Source organism: Leucoraja erinacea, chromosome 11 (assembly GCF_028641065.1).
Source record: "Leucoraja erinacea ecotype New England chromosome 11, Leri_hhj_1, whole genome shotgun sequence".
Classification (NCBI taxonomy): Eukaryota; Metazoa; Chordata; class Chondrichthyes; order Rajiformes; family Rajidae; genus Leucoraja; species Leucoraja erinaceus.
Window position 1 is genome coordinate 56,005,090 of NC_073387.1, and position 14,771 is coordinate 56,019,860.

Below are 14,771 nucleotides of genomic sequence, written 5' to 3' on the forward strand. Positions count from 1 at the left end.
TACTGTTCCCATTTCCTGATGAAGGTCAGGTACTGTTTCTTGGTGGAAACTCGCAGGGATGCCGACATGGTGGTGATTGTTCTGTCTGATAACCCCAATCCCCGGTAAGGCCTGTTCAAAATCTGGAAACCAGGAGTTTCAATTTTTGGTGGCATGGATGGCTAATGCCAGTTACCGGGTGAGTCAATAATTGGGGGTGGTTGTGAAGGACCATAGGTGTCTCTACCACCATGTCGTGGAACATTGGGAACCATGGTTGGGTAGGCCAGTCGGGCACGACCAGAATGCCAGAGGCTGAGTCTGCCTGAATTTTCTGGAGTACCCGACTGATGAGGCAGAAGGGAGGGAAAGCATAGAAAAAGAAATTTCCCCAGTCCAGCGTGAAGGCATCTACCGCTGCTGCCTCTGGGTCTGGTTCCCAAGCCACATACATGGGTAGTTGGTGATTTAACCTAGACGCAAACAAATCTATATCTGGCGTACCATGTTGCTTGATAATTTTAGCAAATGATTTTGGGTCCAACATCCATTCGATGTTGTCGTTGAATTTTCGTGACCTGGTGTCCGCCACTAAATTTAGCTTGCCTGGTAAATAGGCAGCTGATAGCCAAATATGTCTCTCGACACACCATTGCCAGATTATAGCAGTTAATTTGTCGCATGATACTGATTTAATGCCACCCATGTGCTGGATATAAGATACTGCCGTAGTGTTGTCGATCATAATTCTAACATGCACGTGTCGCATACCAGATGCATATGCTTTTAGCCCATAAAAGGCGGCGAGCATTTCCAAAAAGTTAATGCCCAGTGAGTGTAGTAGCGATGCCTCTGAATTAGTCCATCTGCCACCTGTGCTGTCTTTGGAGTTAGTAGCTCCCCAGCCTAAAGCACTGGCATCCGTTGCAATGGTTATGTTAGGATTGGTTACGGTGATAGGACTGTGACTGTGCCAAATATTGTCAACCCACCACTGAAGTTCTAATTTGGCTTCAGCGGGTAAATCCATTTTGCGATCATAATGCCCCCTATGAAGGCGTAATGCATGAGTCCTTGCTCTTTGGAGATTTTGATAATGCAAGGGCCCATGTTGGGCAGCCGGAAATGCTGCTACTATAGAGCCAATAACTCTGGCTACATGCCGTATTCTAGGTTGCGGTGTGGCAATTAAATGGCTACAAGCTTTAATGAGTGAAACTGTTTTGTTTCTGGGCAGAGTGACAGTCATGTGAATCGTGTCAATAGTGAAGCCTAAGTAATCCATGTTAGTAGTAGGCTCCAATATTGATTTATCTGGGTGGAGGATAAAACCCAAAGTTTCAAGGAGTTGTTTAGTGGCTAACACTCCTGCGACAGCTTGATCCCGTGTTCTTCCTAATATGAGAACATCGTCCAGATAGGCCACTACTAAATGTTTTAATTCTCTCAATTTCTTCATGGCCACTTTAAGAATTTTCGTAAATAGTCTGGGAGCTGTCGTTAAACCATTGGGCAAAGCTCGGTACTGCCATAGCTGGCCCCTCCAGATAAATTTCAGATATTTAAAGTAATCTTTATGAATGGGTACCAAATAGTAAGCATCTTTGATATCTATGCTTGCCATGTAGTATCCCTTGGAGATCAGTTGTCTGGCAGTGACAAATGTCTCCATTTTGAAATGTTGATACTCAACAGACTGATTAAGTGATGTCAGGTCAATAATAATGCGACATCCACCATCTTTTTTAGTTTTGAGAAAAATATTTGATACAAATTCTTGCGGCTCGTGTGTGGTCATTTCTATGATGCCTTTAGCCACGAGCCGATCAAGTTCAGCTTGTCCTTCTACCTTCTCAACTGCCGAGGGAAGGAACACCCTTTGGGGCATGTGCTGAACTGGCGGTTCTACGCCTGGTTTGAATTCAATCTTGTATCCACTAATACTGTTGAGTATAAACTGATTGTTAGTAAGGGAGCACCAAACATGCTTGAAGAACCTCAAACGTCCCCCTGTTAATACTACACCCTTTGTCTGTGTATGTTGACAGGAACCAGACCCACCTACCTCCATGTTCACTTGTGGGGTCGTTTCCGGTGGGTCTGGCCCAAGGTTGTCCGTGTTGGTGCTGCGGTGGGGCGGCGCATCTTCCCACGGCTCCGCCCTGGGCCCCGCTCTAAAAAAGAGCACTGGGGGTAGTGGGAGGCGGTCACCAGGCTTTCACCAGCTCGGTATCTGCTGGTGGCTGCCGAGGCGTGCGCCAACTGGGTGTCTTCGCCCTGCTCGGTCCTGGCCCTGCCCTCATGAGGCCTACTGGTTTTGCCGCCTCTTCCAACTCCTTGAGCCTTTTGGCCAGATCCGCACCAAATAGCAGCGCCTGTCGTTCGGGCGCTGGAGCTTTACAGAGGCCCGCATATGTTGGGTTGAGGGCAGGCCTGATGTTGTCCCGCCGTAGGTTGTTTAGCTCGTACGTGGTGCCGCACATCAGTGCGAGGGCATCTTGCTGGGGTATGGTCAGGTCTTCCTCCCCAACTGACCGAGCAAAGGCGGTGACGGCTGCTGAGTGTAGCTTCAGGACTCGCTGCATTTTTACCTCCTGAGCCCTTATGTGCTGCCCCAGCTGGTTCCAGATCTGCCCATTTACCGTCTTGACCCTCAGCGCCTCGCAATTTTCGGGCGCGATGTAGTTGTCAAGGGCCTGCTGGACAGCCTTGTCCTGCAGCGGGTTGTTGGACAGCCTGTTTATAGTTGCCGCCATTCTGGGTGGCAACACCATCCCAGTCGTTGGTGGTGCCGCATATCGGCCCACTACACCCAGTAGCTCTTCTTCCGGCACGCCCGGCATGCTGACGATATCCTCCGCCTGCCCTTGGGATAGGCCAGCCCAGTCCTGGCCTCCCTTACTGCCCTCGAATATAGAGGGTACAGAAGGGTGTGGAGAGGAGGAGGCCAAAGCCCGTCCTCCTGGGAGATGCCGCATCTCCTCATTAATCATACGTTCGAGGAGCTGCCTCATGCAGCTCATTCGAACGTCTCCCCTTTTCGGTGGGGGAGAGTGTTCCCGTTCCTCCGAATCATCGGAGGACACCGGCCGGTCGGTTTTCTGTGTCGCCTTCCTCCCTGTGCGGGGCGTTGAGATTTGCAGCACTGGGGGCGGCTCGGTGTCGGGTGAGCGGGAGCGTTGAAAAAGCTCCTCCGCTGCGAGAGGCTGCCGTCCCGCTATGGACCCGTCCTCGGGTGGAGTAGGGCAGGCAGTCCTCCTGGCTGGTCGCTTGCGAGAGGCCATTATTCTCTCTAGCGCGACTCTGAAACAAAAAAGGCACTTACCTGAGGTCTCGTCTTTATGCTGCAGCTGGAGAGCCTGGCTCCAGCTGCTGCCGCTGTTGCACTGCTGACGTAATGCCGCGCCTGCGCGCTGGGTGGGTTCTTCACGTAGTCACTCACGTGACTCCGAAGTAAAATGAGGAAAATGTGAGACTGGAACAAAAATGGAGAATGAGTTAAGAGATACAAGCTCAAAGAATGCAGGGACATTTTCAACGGGGGCAGAAACTGAATCCCAAGCATCGAGATAGTTACATATTTTTTGAACGCTTAAGAACTAAATCAAACAGAATAATTTCCTACCCTGCACACGTAGGAATTCTGTGCGCCCGGAGAGAACGTTTTTGAACGAATAATAGCACTGCCTCTCACAAATGGGCTCTGCTGAGTGTTAGAAACTCTTCTATCCTTTGGGCGCACTGCAGAAGCTGTTGCCACAATCTCCTCTGTACTGGTCTCTTTATCAATCTGTGGAGATAATTATTTATAATTCAGTGCGATGAGAAAATCAAACTTTTTTTTTTAACCAATTCATTATTGCGGAAAAGTGTTTTCTAGCCTATTAATTTATTGCTTTAGATACATTTTAATCAACATTAACGCAGCATATATGAGAGAAGATTGCTTAAATGGGTGATTTTCTTAATTAACCTCATGCCATTTTTGCACAATACTAATAGCTTTCTAACAATTAAACAATCCTGAAATGCCATCGCTTAAATTACCCTTTCATAGCACAAAATCCATGTCTGAAAGAACAAAGAATGTACTTATTGTCATTCTCTGTACAAGACAGTTAAACCACAAATGTCAAAGATATGTCATATACTTTGCAAACAAATTTAGACCAATTAGCAATTATATAACTAAACTAGACCAAGTGTAGTTGGGTCTGCTCCAACGCAATATTCCGGCACTCACCATGGCCGGGCACGGACCAGAGCGAGTCCGCAGACGGGCGTGGACCTGAGCGAGGCCTCATGACGGGCGTGGACCCAAGTGAGAACGCAGACGGGCGTGGACCCGAGCGAGGCCTCACCGCTGCGATCTCGATGTCCGCTACACCGCCGCGGCTTGATGGCCGCGTAAAACCCCAGTTGGAGCGTCGCGGGTAGAAGCCCGGGTTGGAAAAAGCTGAACGTTAATTTAAATGCGGCCCTCCCCGACTTCACTGGAAGCTGGTTGCCGCTCACTCCCCCTTGGTGGCTGCCCACCTCCCCTTTGTGACGTCACTCGCGTTTGAAGATTTGCCGTTTAAAAAGTTAGTTTTTGCTATTTTATAAAACGCTATAAGTTGTAAAATATAGCATGTAATGTGAAGTGAAGCAGTTTATTTTATCAACAGGGTTAATGTGATTAATAACGTGTGAAAATTTCTGTGCTAGCGTGTGACGTTTTGACAAAGGTAGAGAGACACACACACACACATACAAGATGAAACTTTTAATAGTATAGAGAAGGCAATGTTATCTCTTTGTTGTAAGTGCATAAGAGGTCAGAATTTTTATTTTTATTTGAATTAAAGGATTGATTTCCTATAAAGACAGCTACTCAGACATTGGAAGCAACTGTTTCTGTGATATGGTACTTAGATTGCGAAATAATGTTTTTATCTGAATTGAATTCTCTTTGCTCTCGTTTTGCTTGCAACCTTTTCTCCCATATTAAATTATTTCATTTATAGGCCAAAATTAGTTAGTAATCCCATTAACCTCCAACGATTCACAACTTATAGCAGCCTTCAACACCACCTCCGCAATTATGCAATCTGTGCCCAGTGTTGGTTTACTAATTGGCATCCTAATTCAGAGGGATCCATTACATTCACCTTCATCGCAGCGACCGCTGTGACAGTATGTTCATTGGGAGTCTCAGCATCATGTTCATTTTCCCATGGAACTCCAATGTACACATCCTGGTCTTCATCCTGAGCTATTTCTCTTTTACCAAATTCACCTCCCTCTGCTGGAACTTCATGCCTGGAAACAAACAAACCACAGTAAGTATATATATTTCCAATTGCACAGGTAGACTCTCCATCCTCTGACTCCTTTTGTGCTTACACCTACTCGAGGCAAAATAAATTATTTGTTTTCCAGTTGCATTGTGTGACCATTTTGATCTTTTCTTTTTTATATGAATCTTTGAACTGCTTAATTTTTATCCAACTTGCAAAATAAGAGTCAACTCATCGATCTATCCAGCTCTCAGAACCATTGCCCACATATTTCCTACACATTGCCCACATATTTCCCAGCAACCTATTTTCCACACACGTCCCTTGCCCGATTCTCCAACACATGACGAGTAGTGTACAATATCCAATTAACCTGCCAATGATGTGGGAGGAAACAGAAGCATTCAGGCAAAACCCATGTGGTCAAAGGGAGAATGTACAAACCTCACACAGACAACCTCACACGCACTGTGCTCCCATGTCTTACACAAAAACAGAACCATTCATTTGTGTTGAATTATTATGGATAAACATCGCAATTGCAAGTTATTACAATTTAAAACAGAAAATAGCAAGTTAATTGCTTAGATTCTCATTGTATTTTCTCTTGCTAGCCTTTCTAATTCAAATAAACAAATAACTTTGCATCAAATCTTTGGTTAAATTAGTTAGTGCAAATGTCAGATAAACATTAATAGATAGACTTGCACATGTTATCTGACATGACTTAGGAGAGCAAAGGCACACTAGACAACTCCAAGATAAAACAGACAAAGATTTATCCAGAGTCGGCTATTTAGAAAACCAAAATTCCAGAATATTTGAAATCCTCACTTGAAGATTGAGTTTACCTTTAATTGCAATTTCGTTTTTCAAGATGGTGAATAACGTATTTCTAGAACTTTCATGGCACCTCTGAGGCCACACTAAACAATGACTTATAAATTAAGCAGCACACAGGGCCTCAATGCTGGCAAGACCCAATCTTGCAGTGCTGTCCCAGTGCTCTGTGGCAAATCCAGGAATGGAGAAAATATAGGTGGACTGTTGTTGACTGGTGATATTGTTGGTCAGGGCACATATACAAACTGGTCTTGGGCAACCTCCTCTATTGTCTAGATACTTAAAATGGCTGAATAATGGGGTAAACACAAAATACCGGAGTAGCTCAGCGGAACAGGCAGCATCTCTGGAGGGAAGGAATGGGTGACGTTTTCGGGTCGAGACCCTTGTTCAGACTGGTTAGTCAGGCTTTCTATTCTTAATTGCTGCCTGAAAGCTCCCACAAATTAGATTTGTGGTTTCCGATTATATAGTCTAATGATGCTGATTTACTCATGATTTCGTTCATAACATACTGGGAAATATTGTGTAAATGGAATAACATACAAACAGGACGTCGAGGATAAAAACGGAAACTGCCAGAACCAAAAAAAAAAAAATCTACTTCGTATAAAAGAACCTGTAACGCATACAGTTATGAAAAGGACTTGATAATACATACCATTCCTCTTCCACACTCAATATATTTCTGTGGCTTTCTAGTCTTCGTTCAACTGTTTCCAGCTCAGCAGCTGTTTGTTCCAGAAGTGTAGATATGGAATCCTACAAAAACACAATATTAATCTGAAAAATGATACTGAGCTTTTCCTTCAAACTGTATTATTGACTCAGATTTATTTAACTAAATCAATCTTGGAATGGTTACAAATCTTTGATTCATGAACCTTTCATATATCAATTATTATATAATGAAAAGGCCTGGTCATAAAGACTGTTTGATGCAGACAGGGCATATTTTTTTAGAACATTACAAAACTCAGCAACCTTTTCAAAGAATGGGATTAAGAAATAGCAACTCAGGATGTTGTTTCTGGTCAGGTCGGGGGGGGGGGGGGGGGGGGGGGGGGGAGTTCCCCCTGCCATGGGTACCATGTAATCCCGCGCTACCTGCTCCATGGTCGGATAGTCGGCGACTAAACAGTCTCCCCTACCTGGTTTGCCAGGTGAGGAGGGGGCTGTGGACCCCCAGCAGGACCAAAAACAAGACCTGTCAAAGGGCTGATGAGTACCTAGCGAGCCAACGGCCATCCACACTTCAGTAGAAGTTGTGATCACTGTCGTACACGGCATTGTAAGGAACGATGATAAAGCACACACACACCAAAATCCTATACTTCCAGCGGCGGAAGTCCGCAGGAACTGGAGGACAGTGACGTCCGTCACCGTTCCCGTCAAAAACCAGCACCACTGCATCGCTAATGTTTTCAACGATGATGAATGAATGAATGTTGTGGGAAGAGCCTGAGGGTGCACAATGGAGTCTGCAGTTACAGTGCAGGCTAGCACTGGTCTCTCTGCAATGACTTCCATAGATGCAGTAGTGCAATATTAGTTGGTTACATGGAGGATGCTAGAATACTTGTGAGATTGCAATACCATAGAATGCTTGCAAAAGCTTTCCGTTGATTTACTGTATAATTTGTTTTTAAGTGTTGCCTGAATCTATGTGCCCATGAGGCTTCTGCAAGCAAGCCTGGTCTTCACCGTATTTGTGCATAACTTGATTTAACTTTACCCTTCCTTGCCTAAGGGAAGACCAGATTCACTGGTCTCCCTGAAACCTGTTGCTCTATCAGGACAATGAGATGGTTGGAAGTGAATGCTGCCAACTGACACATTCCAAGCTGTAGGAGTATGCATTAAGGAATGCAGTGAAGCTAGTTGCAGCCTTTCCATTCTGGGCCTCCTCCATTGTCAATGCGAGGCCCAGTGCACATTGGAGGAACAGCACCTCATAGTTTGCTTGGGTAGCTTTCACCCTAATGGTATGAACATTGTCTTCTCTAACTTCAAATAGCCCTTTCTGTCCCTCTCTCTCCAACCCTTCCCCTTTTCCCACCTGTCGTACCGTCTCAGACTACATTCTATCTCTGTCCAGCCCACTCCCCTCGCACCAGTCTGAAGAAGGGTCTCGACCCGAGACGTCACCCATTCCTTGTGATGTTCTAAAAAAATATGCCCTGTCTGCATCAAAAATGCATTTCGTTGTCTCTGTACTGTACACTGACAATGACAATTAAAATTGAATCTGAATCCTTCTCTCCTGAGAAGCTGCCTGTCCCGCTGAGTTACTCCAGCCAACATAAAGGCTATTTGGGGGGAGGATTGCAACCCAAGGCCTTGCTGCCACTGTGTATTGAGGGGCTGGATCTGGAATAAAAGCCCACAAACATTTGAAGGGTATATTGTGGCATTGATACTTCACCCATTGAATATAACTTAATGTATAGCTATATTAATCCTATGAAAGTGTTAGTGTTAGATAATACTGAATGTAACAAAAGCCACATCCTGTTTTTAATGCCTTGTACACGTTTTTATGAATAAAGTTTATTTTCAAAATAAAAAAACTGATTCTCTTAAATTCTTCTTAAAAACGCATTATGTTGCCTGCAAAATAGGGAATAGAAAACTTTCTATATAGTAAATGGATTTGAACTAACAATCAAAATAATCACTGTATGTCATTCAAAGACTTAACAACGTACTTTCTGTTCTGATGTATTGTGATTAACTTCTGATTGAAGAACAGCTTCATCTTGAGCACAGTGCCTCATGTTTTGCTCTTGGAGATAAGGGCGACTCAGGAGGTTGTACCAGTGCATTGATCTGTCCCCAGATCTATTCACATTCGCCAAGCTGATTTGAGCCCCGCCCTGTTAAAATTTAAAAATATAATATCATTTAGATTATCATTCACGATACTATGTAAAGAGGTGTCTGTATTGGTTTTAAGTAAGAACATTTCTGTTGTTTCATGTGAGTTTGATTACGTCTTAGTTACATTCCACAGTATGGTATGGCAACTGCTCTGTCTCCGACCAGAAGGCATTGCAGAGAGTGGTGAAAATTGCCCAACGCATCACCGGTTCCACGCTCCCCTCCATTGGGTCTGTCCAAAGCAAGCGCTGCCCGCGGAGGGCGCTCAACATCGCCAAGGACTGCTCTCAACAAACATGGACTGATAACCATCCGGGAGGCGATACAGGTCTCTTTGCCGCAGCGTCGAGGAAGACGTCCGGCGGCTGCCCACACAAAGTAAATCGTTTGCTATGTCGCTCTTCAAGGGAGGTGCCTGCATTTCGTTGTCTCTGTAATGAGCTCTGCGGACAATTAAAATTGAATCTGAATCTGAATCTGTACACAGCCCCGCTGAATTACTTTCTTTTAGTGTAGGTGAGGAGGGCTCCAACCCCTCAGCTTACACCATTCGGTCCTCAACAACTGCTGATAATCCGGATAGTTTGCACGTCAGACGTGAAGCTGCAAACAGAGTTCCCAGGCAGCAGGAGGTGCCTGCAGCTGCGGAAACCACCGGTCAGCCAAATGCAATTATGTACAGTGCTGTGCACAGGCCTGGTATCTGGAACCTGGGGAGGGCCAGTACTCAGCATTGCACTACTTCCAGTTCTACAAGGGTACGGGGAAAGATGATATTATTAGAAGACATTATTATCGACACCTGGACACAATAAATGAAAGCACCGCAAAATGTAATACCAAAAGCATGAAAGACAATCCCTTATTATTATTATTATTATTATATGGCAATCCGTCTCTGTTCACCATCACAAATCCAAGAACCACAATGATCTGGAGCAATTAGAGGTTGTGTTATCTTATTTACTATCTTTAAACTATTTTGCATGATTTTACCATGAAGCACTACATGTTATTTGTCTAGACTCTTTTTCAAAACATATAACCTCAACCCACCACCAACTCTAATGGAATTTGGCACATGGTCATTGCCATTTACAGGTTGCTGCGCTGCCTTGAAAACACATTGCCATTCCTTTTGTTGCTGGTTCTAAGTCCTGAGAGATTCCCCAACACAAGGTTCCCCTCCATCTTCCCAAGGTGATGGGTGGTAAATGCAAGCCTTCCCAGGGATGCTCACATCTCAAATGAAAAAAAAACAATGGAAATAGAAACGGTTGGATAAAAATCACCTGGACACTTTTTGCCGGTAACAAGTTATAAATTAGGAAATACATTTGAAGTCTTCGTATTTAATACATTTACTGACCAAACACTCTTCCCGGTGAGATTTATCCACAGAACAAACATCAACTCGCAGTGTCTTTTGACGCAATGCAGAAAAGGAAATGGTGACCCAAAAGACCTCATTGTATGCCACGCTTTCAGCAACTACTAGAGCCTTGGTGCGGAAGAGACAACTTGCATTTTCAGAGCTCGGAAGCACAGCCACTCGGACGTATCTGCATTAAAAAAAAAAGGAATTTCAAAAGGAATTCTGTTTTCTCAAATATTACCCGTTCAGTTAATTAAAACTGTTCTATAGTCAGTTTAATGCAGTTCTTTTTGGGGTGGTAACTCCTCTAAAAAAGTTACACTTAATTATTTTGTTTTTTAGCCATGTAGCACGTGTGTTTCTTAATCACCTTTTTTGGTCTACAAAAAAAGCACTGTAAAAGTAACCAGGGCGGCACCGCAGCACAGTGGCAGAGTTGCCGCCTAACAGTGCCTGCAGCGCCAAAGACCCGGGTTCGATCCCAACTATGGGTGCTGTCTGTACGGAGTTTATGCTTTATTCCCGTGACTGCGTGGGTTTACTCCAAGATCTTCTGCATCCTCCCACACTCCAAAGACGTACATGTTTGTAGATTAATTGGCTTAGGTATGTAAACTTGGTATAAGAGTAAATTGTCCCTCGTGTGTGTAGGCTTGTGTTAATGTGTGGGGATCGCTGGTCGGTGCGGACTCGGTGGGCCGAATGGCCTGTTTCGACGCTGTACAACTAAAACTAAAAAAATGACAGTGTCCCAAAAAGGTGGTGACCACACACAATCTGATCAAAGTTTCTTCATACTCACATTGTCTGGTTCTGTGGTATTATGAGTGCTGCTGGATTATTTAACTGAATAATAAATATTGCAAATCTTTTGCTTTTATCATCATACCTGTAAAAAAAAGTTACTGTTAATTAAATTTGCAGATTAAATACACACCAAATACCTGTGTGAGTTAAGCATATTAAAACATTGAAGAGACAAATCAACATGTTATTAACGCGAGCTGAGAAACAAAGCAGACCAAGAACAGGCCCTTCGGCCAACAATGTCTGTGCTGAATGTGATGTCAAGACCATCTCTCATCTACCTGCACATAATCCAAATCCCTCCATTCCATACATATAAAATCCCTCAAGGATTTTTCTTAACATTCAAATTTAATTGTGAGTGCATTCATTTTACCCATTATCCCCACATACAGTACATGCAGCTATTTATTTTAATTTTCAGAATTTCAATATGTCCTTTACAAAGTCATAAGTTGTGTTCAGTTTAAAAAAAAATGAGAAGTGGTAGAATTGTGAAGAGCATTATGTTAATGTATTAACAATGTTAAATGTCAACCTTACTTCATTGCTATTTGGAGTCTGGAAGCACCCAGTGCCTCTATTTCTTCATCAAAAAGTGCATCCTCCGTCTCACATGATCTAGAGTTAGAATAATACAAGTAGTAATATACAGGTCAACTTGCTAGACAACAGGATATTCAGCATTTTTCCAATAATTTATTTGGACTATTCAATTTTGTCGAAGGAATATGGTCACTTTATGTTGATGAGTTTTGAAATGAATGCTGAAAGCACAAACATGAAAAGCTGCAACAGAAATAAATAAAACAGAACAGGAAAAAGTTCAAAACCTGGCACCAATTCACACAATTTCAGAAGAGCACAGGTTGGAAATAATGAGATTTTAAAAAATATATATAGAGAAATAGGACCATAGTAAATTAATAATTAGGGTCAGAAAAGGATGGACTAGACTGTACCTTTTGACTGCTTCATATACACCACTGTCCCCTGCTACGGACTCATCTGATACTGCTGCTGAAACACAAGCAATTTTGGGATGTAGTATTGGTCCAGGCACCTCTGTTTGTGTGCTGGCATCTACAAAATGGATAAATCAATAATGTTTTACTTTTCCAAATATAACTATAATAATAATAATAACAATAATAATAAAATTCAATTCAATTTCTGGTTTAAAAACTACAATAGGACAACTATAAATCCTGGAAAATTGAAAGTAATTGGACGAAGTGCTAGAATTAACTGCTTTAAATAACAGCATATCAACTTGCAACAATTACTTGCTCTGCTGAACAACTATTAATGCCAAGACTGTCAGTGTAAAGACTAGGATAAATTTTGACTGACAGATGTGATCATAACTTTTTCTGTAAAAAGCACAACATAGCGATTTTAACAACTTTATTGATTTTCCAATCTTTTTTGCATCCGGACATATCAGCAGTAAATCAAATAATCACACGAGAGTAACACATAATGTGGCATGGATTTTTAAAACCATCAAGGTTTTTCCACAGAGCATTCAGATGTCCGAACAATAAAGTCCCGATGTTCTCACGAGTTGGAAGGGAGAACTGTGAAAATCGCTCATCCATTTGTGGCAGGTGAGAGATGGAAATCAAGGAGCAATAGAAGAATTAAACTGATGGATTGAAATTGATTGAAACAGGCCCTTCAGCCTACTGTCCAAATTGACACACTAGCTCTATTTAGCTCATTTTTGCATCCACTCCCTCTGTACCTACAAATCCGCACGTCTTTTGGATGTGGGAAGAAACAAGAACACCCACCGTGTCAATGGACACGGTGGCGCAGCGGTAGAGTTGCTGCCTTACAGCTTATGCAGTGCCAGAGGCCCGGGTTCGATACCGACTACGGGTGCTGTCTGTACGGAGTTTGTATGGTCTCCCTGTGACCTGCGTGGGTTTTTTCTGAGATTTTTGGTTTCCTCCCACACTCCAAAGACGTACAGATATGTAGGTTAATTGGCTTGGTAAATGTAAAAATTGTCCCTAGTGGGTGTAGGATAGTGTTAATGTGCGGGGATCGCTGGTCAGCACGGACCCGATGGGCCGATGGGCCTGTTTCTGTGCTGTATCTCTAAACTAAATAAACCAGAGGTTAGGATCAACTTTGTGCTACGAGTCATCAGCTCCTCTAGCTGCACCACTGTAAAACCTACAATTACTTAGATATTAAGAGATGATTTAACATGTTGCAAAGTTTTGATCAGAGTGTGCATAGATCTACGAAGGATTGGCCATGATACATAAACTTGATTACATTTTTTTGAAGACATTTGGAAAGATGAATGTCTATGGTGAAAGCTGATGCAATGCTGCAATTCGTCATAAGAGGTTGATGACTAGTTTGGGCATTGATTTTATCACAATACATTCAAATCAACAGCATTCCAGAAGAACCTCGAAACTAATTAACATTTTTCCTCACCGTTAACCACACCTTAAAGCTATCAAAGCAAATCAAGATCAGGCTGTAGGAATCTACATTTGCTGAATAATATATCATATCTCATGTTGATTTATGAGTAAAGCAGAGATTTTTTAAATAGTTCTTCACTTGTAAATATAGCGTATAGCCAAAGGCCAAGTCACAAAGTGACATAAGCAACAGCCTACAGCAAATTTCATAGACCTATAATATGTACATAAGAATGGCCGTAGACAAACAGATGACAAACATGAGGAAGTGGCATTCTCTGCAATCACGGTCGATACAAATACACAAGATTAACAAAAAATATTGAATAGCAAGTAGCTCATTGTGTGAGACTCAAAAACAATAGGTCCTGACAAAATTCTGGATAGCTTGCCGAAGACTTGTACAGCCAATGTTCCTCTGGCCAAATAACTTCACACTTGCTATGACAACGGCCTGTACGTAATTTAGTTGAAAACATGGGCAAATAATTGGGGTTTACTCAAGTGTGGAGGCTTACACTTCGCAAGGTCATTTGTAAGAAGAAAGTACATAATTAATGCAGGCCCCTCAAGGGCATTGATGCAATGATGAGTATTGTTGGCAAGTCCAAAGCTTCCTGAAATTGGCAATGCAAGTAGATAGGGTGGTTTAAAAAAAGACATACAATATTTACTTTATTGATAAAGGCAAGGAGTATAAAAGTTGGGAAGTCACATTGCAGCTATATACAACCTTGGTGAAGCCACATTTGGAATATTGTGTGCAGTTTTGATCACCTTATTGCAAGAAAAATAAGAAGGCTTTGGAGAAGATGCAAAAGATGTTCACCAGGTCATTGAGAGAGGATGCTATAAGAAGTTAGATAAACCTGAATCTTTTTCTCTGCAGCATTGGAGCCAGAGATCCAACCGATTATGAGGCATAGATAGGGTAAATAGTGTAGGAAGGAACTGCAGATGCTGGTTTAAACTGACGATAGACACAAAACGCTGGAGTAACTCAGCGGGTCAGACAGCATGATGGTCTGAAGAAGGGTCTCGACCCAAAACGTCACCTATTCCTTTTCTCCAGAGATGCTGTCTAACGCGCTGAGTTACTCCAGCTTTCTGTGGCTATCTAGGGTAAATAGTCTTTTTTCTCGGAAACAGATATGATAGCAA

At 42.9% G+C, this 14,771-nt stretch overlaps 1 protein-coding gene across 2 annotated transcripts in view; it reads right to left on the bottom strand.

Moving 5' to 3' along the window:
• The window catches only part of wwc1 (WW and C2 domain containing 1), a 59,847-nt gene that overhangs the window by 9,627 nt on the left and 35,449 nt on the right, over window positions 1-14,771 (bottom strand). For both annotated transcript variants that reach the window (XR_008724280.1, XM_055643336.1), the window contains exons 12-19: window positions 12,126-12,246; window positions 11,707-11,784; window positions 11,159-11,245; window positions 10,351-10,543; window positions 8,810-8,977; window positions 6,763-6,863; window positions 5,130-5,280; window positions 3,605-3,769 (exon numbers count right to left, since the gene is read on the bottom strand). Coding sequence is in view for 1 of the 2 variants with exons in the window: in XM_055643336.1 (XP_055499311.1) it covers window positions 3,605-3,769; window positions 5,130-5,280; window positions 6,763-6,863; window positions 8,810-8,977; window positions 10,351-10,543; window positions 11,159-11,245; window positions 11,707-11,784; window positions 12,126-12,246 (1,064 nt within the window). In the remaining variant the exon portion in view is untranslated. The remainder of the gene's footprint in view (window positions 1-3,604; window positions 3,770-5,129; window positions 5,281-6,762; window positions 6,864-8,809; window positions 8,978-10,350; window positions 10,544-11,158; window positions 11,246-11,706; window positions 11,785-12,125; window positions 12,247-14,771) is intronic.